We start from the raw sequence: 9,096 nt of genomic DNA, 5'->3' as shown, positions 1-9,096 counted from the left end.
TAAGAGACACCCAACAGTGGGGTTCAGAAAGGGGTCGATCCCATCTCATCGATTGAGATGGGATCGTCTTGTTATTCAAGCCAATTCGAGGCGCTTGACAAGAACAGTAAATGTGACATTGTTAACCCGGACCTCAGTAATGTCTTCGACACCGTTTTGCATGAGTGGCTACTAAGAAAGGTCGAAATGCATGACGTCGGAGGAAAATATATTAAACTAATTCAGGGCATGGCATGAGAAATACCAGAAGGTTAGAAGATGTCCTTTTTGTTGAAATGAAATCTGAGTAGATGGATGTACTCCATCTAGTTGGAGGCTCTGATGGATGTACTAGTGGAGGCTCTGATGGGTGTACTGGTGGAGGCTCTGATGGATGTACTGGTGGAGGCTCTGATGGGTGTACTGGTGGAGGCTCTGATGGATGTACTGGTGGAGGCTCTGATGGATGTACTGGTGGAGGCTCTGATGGGTGTACTGGTGGAGGCTCTGATGGATGTACTAGTGGAGGCTCTGATGGATGTACTGGTGGAGGCTCTGATGGATGTACTGGTGGAGGCTCTGATGGATGTACTAGTGGAGGCTCTGATGGGTGTACTGGTGGAGGCTCTGATGGGTGTACTGGTGGAGGCTCTGACGGATGTACTAGTGAAGGCTCTGATGGGTGTACTGGTGGAGGCTCTGATGGGTGTACTAGTGGAGGCTCTGATGGGTGTACTGGTGGAGGCTCTGATGGGTGTACTAGTGGAGGCTCTGATGGGTGTACTAGTGGAGGCTCTGATGGGTGTACTAGTGGAGGCTCTGATGGGTGTACTAGTGGAGGCTCTGATGGATGTACTAGTGGAGGCTCTGATGGATGTACTAGTGGAGGCTCTGATGGGTGTACTAGTGGAGGCTCTGATGGATGTACTAGTGGAGGCTCTGATGGGTGTACTAGTGGAGGCTCTGATGGATGTACTAGTGAAGGCTCTGATGGATGTACTAGTGGAGGCTCTGATGGATGTACTAGTGAAGGCTCTGATGGGTGTACTAGTGGAGGCTCTGATGGATGTACTAGTGAAGGCTCTGATGGATGTACTAGTGGAGGCTCTGATGGATGTACTAGTGGAGGCTCTGATGGATGTACTGGTGGAGGCTCTGATGGGTGTACTGGTGGAGGCTCTGATGGATGTACTAGTGAAGGCTCTGATGGATGTACTAGTGGAGGCTCTGATGGATGTACTAGTGAAGGCTCTGATGGGTGTACTAGTGGAGGCTCTGATGGATGTACTAGTGAAGGCTCTGATGGGTGTACTGGTGGAGGCTCTGATGGATGTACTAGTGGAGGCTCTGATGGATGTACTAGTGGAGGCTCTGATGGGTGTACTAGTGGAGGCTCTGATGGATGTACTGGTGGAGGCTCTGATGGATGTACTGGTGGAGGCTCTGATGGATGTACTAGTGGAGGCTCTGATGGGTGTACTGGTGGAGGCTCTGATGGGTGTACTAGTGGAGGCTCTGATGGATGTACTGGTGGAGGCTCTGATGGGTGTACTGGTGGAGGCTCTGATGGATGTACTAGTGAAGGCTCTGATGGATGTACTAGTGGAGGCTTTGATGGATGTACTGGTGGAGGCTCTGATGGGTGTACTGGTGGAGGCTCTGATGGATGTACTAGTGAAGGCTCTGATGGATGTACTGGTGGAGGCTTTGATGGATGTACTGGTGGAGGCTCTGATGGGTGTACTAGTGGAGGCTCTGATGGATGTACTAGTGAAGGCTCTGATGGATGTACTGGTGGAGGCTTTGATGGATGTACTGGTGGAGGCTCTGATGGGTGTACTGGTGGAGGCTCTGATGGGTGTACTAGTGGAGGTTCTGATGGATGTACTAGTGGAGGCTCTGATGGGTGTACTAGTGGAGGTTCTGATGGATGTACTAGTGAAGGCTCTGATGGATGTACTAATAGAGTACTCCTGGGCTTTCTACTTTTTCGTAATCTCCAACAAAGACCTGGATACTGGAGAACCTACTAATATCAAACAAGCTTGCAAGCAACACTAAGGAAGCAATCAAAGACTTCAAAAGACACATGTTAAAGTATCAGTGATGAGCTGATAAAAGGCAAATGGATTTTAACATTGATAAATACATCTTCCTCGGCCTAGGGGGAAATACAGTGATGATCTATATCATCAGGGGGGCCTCGTAGCCTGGTGGATAGCGCGCAGGACTCGTAATTCTGCGGCGCGGGTTCGATTCCCGCACGAGGCAGAAACAAATGGGCCAAAGTTTCTTTCACCCTATGCCCCTGTTACCTAGCAGTAAATAGGAACCTGGGTGTTAGTCAGCTGTCACGGGCTGCTTCCTGGGGGTGGAGGCCTGGTCGAGGACCGGGCCGCGGGGACACTAAAGCCCCGAAATCATCTCAAGATAACCATCATTCATACAGTGAAGAGTAGATCACAGTGTAAGAAACCTGGGCGTCACGGCTAGCAGCGACCTGAGACCCGTTATCTTGAGAGGTTATCTTGAGAAGATTTCGGGCTTTAGTGTCCCCGCGGCCCGGTCCTCGACCAGGCCTCCACCCCCAGGAAGCAGCCCGTGACAGCTGACTAACACCCAGGTACCTATTTTACTGCTAGGTAACAGGGGCATAGGGTGAAAGAAACTTTGCCCATTGTTTCTCGCCGGCGCCTGGGATCGAACCCAGGACCACAGGATCACAAGTCCAGTGTGCTGTCCGCTCGGCCGACCGGCTCCCTACATCAATACACGAAATTAGGCCACCAAGGTGATGGGATTTAAGCATATGAAGAGTCACAATAACGTGGTTGAAAAATGTTGACCGAACCACACACTAGAAGGTGAAGGGACGACGACGTTTCAGTCCGCCCTGGACCATTCTCAAGTCGATTGTGGTAATGGACTATTATCCCACAGCTGTATCGACCCCTTAGTGAGGTTCCACTTGGGTTAGGTCTTGTCGTTCAGGCCGTCACAGTAATGGATGGTTCAAGACACTACTGGAGAAACTCTCTGAGGAGGATCACAACACGACCTGGAAGCCAGGCTGTGATATCTTGCAGCTGGGATCTTCCCTAGGGAGACTCGTGTGTCTCAGTCTTAACTCGATGGTGAGACGTAGAACAAACGGGTTACAGGATCGAGGTATTCTTGATCTTGGTACATTGATCTTGGTACATTGATCTTGGTACATTGATCTTAGTTCATTGATCTTAGTACATTGATCTTGGTACATTGATCTTAGTACATTGATCTTGGTACATTGATCTTGGTACATTGATCTTGGTACATTCTTGATCGAGGTACGATCTTGACTCACAAGTCAAGCCTGGCCTCGGGCCGGGCTTGGGGAGTAGAAGAACTCCCAGAACCCCATCAACCAGGCATCAACCAGGTATTCAAGTTAGGAGCAGAACCATTTGGGAATATCAACACGATTCATAAACGCTCGAATAAAGATCCGAACCCACAAAAGTTTGGTGTAAAAGCTGGAGGAATATAGTCCTGTGGGGGTGTAAAGTAGGGAGAATTTTTCATTAGCAGGTTAGCGCTAATTAATAATCCCGACTATTTATTCCCAACACCAAGAAAAACGTCTTGGAAAGAGACCAAGGTTGTTTACGTCTTCAGGTGCCCACTTGGGGGTTGTCAGCCCCAATGATCTCAATATATAGGCAAGACAACAACGTCTCTCATTCACATTCTCTCAACGTCTGACAACATTCACAATCGACTTGAGAATGGTCCAGGACGGACGGAAACGTCGTCGTCCCTTCACCTTCTTGTGTGTGGTCTGGTCAACAACGTCTCTCTCTATCTAGGCCATTAACAATGCACAAACAACACTACTCCATCAAGGAACATACAATCACCACACACAACGAAACAATCACCAGGAATATTTTCACAAACAACACTGAAATAATTGATAGATACAATGACAATAGAAGATTAGACATCAGTGAAGCACATTAAGAAATCTAGACCAGCCATCAATAACCAGTTTACTTGTGTAAAGAAGGAAATGTATATGTTTATCTCTCAGAATGTTTGGTAATATGTTTATTGTTTGTGATGTGTGTCTATGTATGTATTAACACGATGTACTGAACGGGGTGAGAATAGCTTGAGCTACCTCATCCCTTTGTGTGTATTTTACCTCAATAAACATATTTCAATTTCAATTTCAATAACCAGTTAACATACAGTTACACTCTACCCACTTCAAGACCCCGGACCAACGCAGAAGCTGGACTGAAAGACCCTGTAACAGGAACGGAAGCAGCCAGATGAACATAAGTTGCCAATATGTCACACTCTGTGTTGGTACATTTAATACCTTATTAATATCCGCAATGTAATGCCATTCATCCATATGTTACCTAATCACCTCACCATAAAAGAATATAACCAGATGTATATATTACCATAAGATTATATATATATATATATATATATATATATATATATATATATATATATATATATATATATATATATATATATATATATATATATATATGTCGTACCTCAACCCGTTCTCGCAAATTCGTAAAGTCAATATTGACTTATTAAATATGTGCATAGGTGACATACTTAACATAATAGATACCCTTAAAAAGATTCATAGAAAACACCGACCTTACCTAACCTACTTAGTATGTTAAGATAAGCATCTTATTGCTTCGTAATTACAATTATTACCTAACCTATAATAGGTATAGGTTAAGTAATAATTGTAATTACGAAGCAATAAGATGTTTATCTTAAGATACTAACAAGGTTAGGTAAGGTCGGTGTTTTCTATGAATCTTTTTAAGGGTATCTATTATGTTTAGTATATCACCTATGCACGTAGTTAATAAGTCAATATTGACTTTACGAATTTGCGAGAACGGGTTGCGTACCTAGTAGCCAGAACGCACTTCTCAGCCTACTATGCAAGGCCCGATTTGCCTAATAGGCCGAGTGATTTTCTTTATTTGCAATAAATTGTTTCCATTTAGTTTACTTGAATTATTATTATTATATTATATTAAGAACATAATGTATTGACTTAGTTGTGTTAGGTTAGGTTAGGTTAGGTTAGGTTAGGTTAGGTTAGGTTTGGTCATATATCTACATTAGTTTTAACGCAAATTGAAAAACATTAACTCATACATAGTGAAATGGATAGCTTTATCATTTCATAAGAAAAAAAATTAGAAAAATATTGAAATTCTGGAAAACAACACTATTCTCCTCACTTAGCTCCACCACCGAGGCTGCTGCTTCCACACTGGACCAAGACACACTGAGTAATGAAGCCTCCAGTTCAAAGAACCGGCAACCGTTAGATTTAAACTGCCATGCGCATGCGCACCACTGGAGTTGCCTTTGAGTTGCCGCTTCGTCATTTTTCCCCACTAATATTCACCTCTTATGTCCCCTTATTCTCTTATTTTTTTCAGTCCATATTTAACCAAAATGCTGTTTGCGTATTTCAAAAGCAACATCGGAATGTTTTGTTGATTAATTGGTTTAAGAAGTAGATGCAATATGTTTTTTATGTTTCTTGGCAGGTTTTCTCATTTTCTTTGATTTACTGATAAAGAATGTTTTAGATCATAAACTATTTTATTTATTATTAGGATAACGATTGGGCATAAAGAGCTAGAGCTAATTCAGAGAATACATAAAAAAACATCTACATATATTATAAGAATTTGATTTTAAGTTTTAGCTAAAAAATATATAAAAATCACTGACATAATAGGAAAATATAACGTAATACCGTCACATATAGCAAAAGTCTGTCTAGTAATGACTACTTTTCTCTCACTCGCATATTAAATAAACTCGTAGCGTCTATGACGACTCGTCTACGGGACATCTTAGTGACGTCTAAGGCTTAGAAACTAACTACCTGACGTCAGTCACCACTAGAGACGTCTACGGGACATCTAAGTGACGTCTAAGGCTTAGAAACTGACTACTTGACGTCAGTCACCACTAGAGACGTCTACGGGACGTCTAAGTGACGTCTAAGGCTTAGAAACTGACTACCTGACGTCAGTCACCACTAGAGACGTCTACGGGACGTCTACGGGACGTCTAAGTGACGTCTAAGGCTTAGAAACTGACTACCTGACGTCAGTCACCACTAGAGACGTCTACGGGAAGTCTAAGTGACGTCTAAGGCTTAGAAACTGACTACCTGACGTCAGTCACCGCTAAAGACACTTGTCTCATCTGTTGTCTTCAAGATCAGGAGTGAACAGGGTTAAATCCTCCCTTATAAATATATACACACTATATATCCTCCCTTATAAATATATACACAGGTATATACACACCCTGAATAAATTATTCAGTGTGTGTGTGTGTGTGTGTGTGTGTGTGTGTGTGTGTGTGTGTGTGTGTGTGTGTGTGTACTCACCTATATGTACTCACCTATATGTGCTTGCAGGATCGAGCATTGACTCTTGGATCCCGCCTTTCGAGCATCGGTTGTTTACAGCAATGACTCCTGTCCCATTTCCCTATCATACCTGGTTTTAAAATTATGAATAGTATTTGCTTCCACAACCTGTTCCTGAAGTGCATTCCATTTCCCCACTACTCTCACGCTAAAAGAAAACTTCCTTACATCTCTGTGACTCATCTGAGTTTCAAGCTTCCATCCATGTCCTCTCGTTCTGTTACTATTCCGTGTGAACATTTCGTCTATGTCCACTCTGTCAATTCCTCTGAGTATCTTATACGTTCCTATCATGTCCCCCCTCTCCCTTCTTCTTTCTAGTGTCGTAAGGCACAGTTCCCTCAGGCGCTCTTCATACCCCATCCCTCGTAGCTCTGGGACGAGTCTCGTTGCAAACCTCTGAACCTTTTCCAGTTTCATTATATGCTTCTTCAGATGGGGACTCCATGATGAGGCGGCATACTCTAAGACTGGCCTTACGTAGGCAGTGTAAAGCGCCCTAAATGCCTCCTTACTTAGGTTTCTGAATGATGTTCTAACTTTTGCCAGTGTAGAGTACGCTGCTGTCGTTATCCTATTAATATGTGCCTCAGGAGATAGATTAGGTGTTACGTCCACCCCCAGGTCTCTTTCACGCGTCGTTACAGGTAGGCTGTTCCCCTTCATTGTGTACTGTCCCTTTGGTCTCCTATCTCCTAGTCCCATTTCCATAACTTTACATTTGCTCGTGTTGAATTCTAGTAGCCATTTCTCTGACCATCTCTGCAATCTGTTCAGGTCCTCTTGGAGGATCCTGCAATCCTCATCTGTCACAACTCTTCTCATCAACTTTGCATCATCCGCAAACATCGACATGTAGGACTCTACGCCTGTAAACATGTCGTTGACATATACAAGAAATAGAATTGGTCCCAGCACCGATCCTTGTGGTACTCCACTTGTTACTGTTCGCCAGTCCGACTTCTCGCCCCTTACCGTAACTCTTTGGCTCCTTCCTGTTAGGTAGTTCCTTATCCATTCTAGGACCTTTCCCCCCACCCCCGCCTGCCTCTCGAGCTTGAACAGCAGTCTCATGTGCGGTACTGTATCAAAGGCTTTTTGGCAGTCCAGAAATATGCAGTCTGCCCAACCATCTCTGTCCTGTCTTATCCTCGTTATTTTATCATAGAATTCCAGAAGGTTTGTTAGGCACGATGTGTGTGTGTATGTGTGTGTGTGTGTGTGTGTGTGTGTGTGTGTGTGTGTGTGTGTGTGTGTGTGTGTGTGTGTGTGTGTGTGTGTGTGTGTGTGTGTGCGTGTGCGTGTGAGTATGTGTGTGTGTGTGTGTGTGTGTGTGTGTGTGTGTGTGTGTGTGTGTGTGTGTGTGTGTGTGTGTGTGCGTGTGCGTGTGAGTATGTGTGTGTGTGCGACGTGAATATACTAGTGTCGATGTTTGAGTAAGTTTATCTCTTTATACATTTTCTATGAATAATTAACCCACCAAAGAAAACAATTAAAACAACACGTATAACATTTATATTTATTACAAAAGCAATATTATTATACATTCCTCATTCACGCACTCAAACACATTCATACAACAGTCATGGCAGTTTCTAATATAATTTTATAAATAAATATTTCTCTATAAATATATAATAAGAAAATAGTTCAGAGATTTTACCCATAACTTTTACCTAAAGTCAGGTATTGTCTCTGAAGGAAAACGGGAAAATCTTTTCGTTTATTCGATATTCAATTGTAAAGAAATATGGCTGGCTAGGAGATTGGCGAGGGGCTAGCTAGGAGATTGGAGAACGGCTGGCTAGGAGATTGGAAAACGGCTGGCTAGGAGGATGCTGGACAGACTATATAGGTATGATCAGATTGGATAAGTCCTGAGGTTCGGTTCCTTTAACTGGAGATTTACTTGGTAATGTATGGGTATGGGAAGCGTGTCTCGAAGTTCGTAGTCCCTTGGAAGAGTCTCTGATGGCTGTCCTCGTCCTCGTCCTCGCCTGATTCCTCGTCGTCCTCGTCCGACTCCTCGCTAGACTCCTCCTCGTTGGACTCGTGGCTCTCCTCTGAGTACTCGTAGTCATCTCCTTCGGCGAGTTCGAGGGCCTTCTTGTAGGCCAGAAAGAAGGCTTCCTTGGCTCTCTTGACGTCCTCGGTGTCCTCGGGGGCTTCCGGCAAGGCCTCGCTCTCGACGCGGTAGCCGTCCTTGTCAGCGTCGTACTTGAAATGGTATTCGTCTCCTTCGGGAGCTACAAAGGCGTACTGGCCGCGAACTTCCCCCTCGTCATTGCGTTCCTCCTGTCGCTCGCTATCGCCCACGTGGTACAAGAACCTGCCGAAGAACAGCAGGGTCATGTTAAACTAAAAAATTCAATCACTTGGATCGTCGGAGATTCGGACATGGGGCCACAAAAATTGCGATTTCGCTGTCCTCGAATCTCCGATGATTCGTGTGAATCAAATCACCCACGCCGTTATTTGATATAAAATTGATGTTCTACCTGGTTTTGAGCAGATTTCTGAAGGGGGTGACTTGAGGTGACTTACACAGTTAATTCAAAATGATGTAATACATCGATGGAAGAAACCTTGGAGCTGGCAGATATCTGGGGGGAGTCTGAGGATGCTGGCATGAT

At 44.2% G+C, this 9,096-nt stretch overlaps 2 protein-coding genes across 4 annotated transcripts in view; one reads left to right on the top strand and one right to left on the bottom strand.

Moving 5' to 3' along the window:
- The first annotated feature begins 321 nt into the window (after positions 1 to 321).
- Positions 322 to 2,040, top strand: LOC138357913 (A-kinase anchor protein 5-like). Its single transcript, XM_069315088.1, has one exon. The coding sequence runs from the start codon at positions 322 to 324 to the stop codon at positions 2,038 to 2,040; it is 1,719 nt and encodes a 572-aa protein (XP_069171189.1).
- A 5,930-nt stretch (positions 2,041 to 7,970) lies between these two features.
- The window catches only part of LOC123746253 (larval cuticle protein 65Ag1), a 102,124-nt gene continuing 100,998 nt past the window's right edge, over positions 7,971 to 9,096 (bottom strand). For all 3 annotated transcript variants that reach the window (XM_069314869.1, XM_069314870.1, XM_069314868.1), the window contains exon 3: positions 7,971 to 8,792. In XM_069314869.1, coding sequence (XP_069170970.1) covers positions 8,369 to 8,792 — 424 coding nt within the window. In that variant the 3' untranslated portion in view covers positions 7,971 to 8,368. The remainder of the gene's footprint in view (positions 8,793 to 9,096) is intronic.

This window comes from Procambarus clarkii, chromosome 80 (genome assembly GCF_040958095.1).
Source record: "Procambarus clarkii isolate CNS0578487 chromosome 80, FALCON_Pclarkii_2.0, whole genome shotgun sequence".
Lineage (NCBI taxonomy): Eukaryota > Metazoa > Arthropoda > Malacostraca > Decapoda > Cambaridae > Procambarus > Procambarus clarkii.
Note: the sequence above shows the minus strand (reverse complement) of the source record. Positions and strands in the feature narration are given on the sequence as shown.

What these genes read in the sequence shown, in the direction of transcription:
- LOC138357913 (XM_069315088.1), top strand. Translation starts at nt 322, where the DNA reads ATGGATGTACTAGTGGAGGCTCTGATGGGTGTACTGGTGGAGGCTCTG.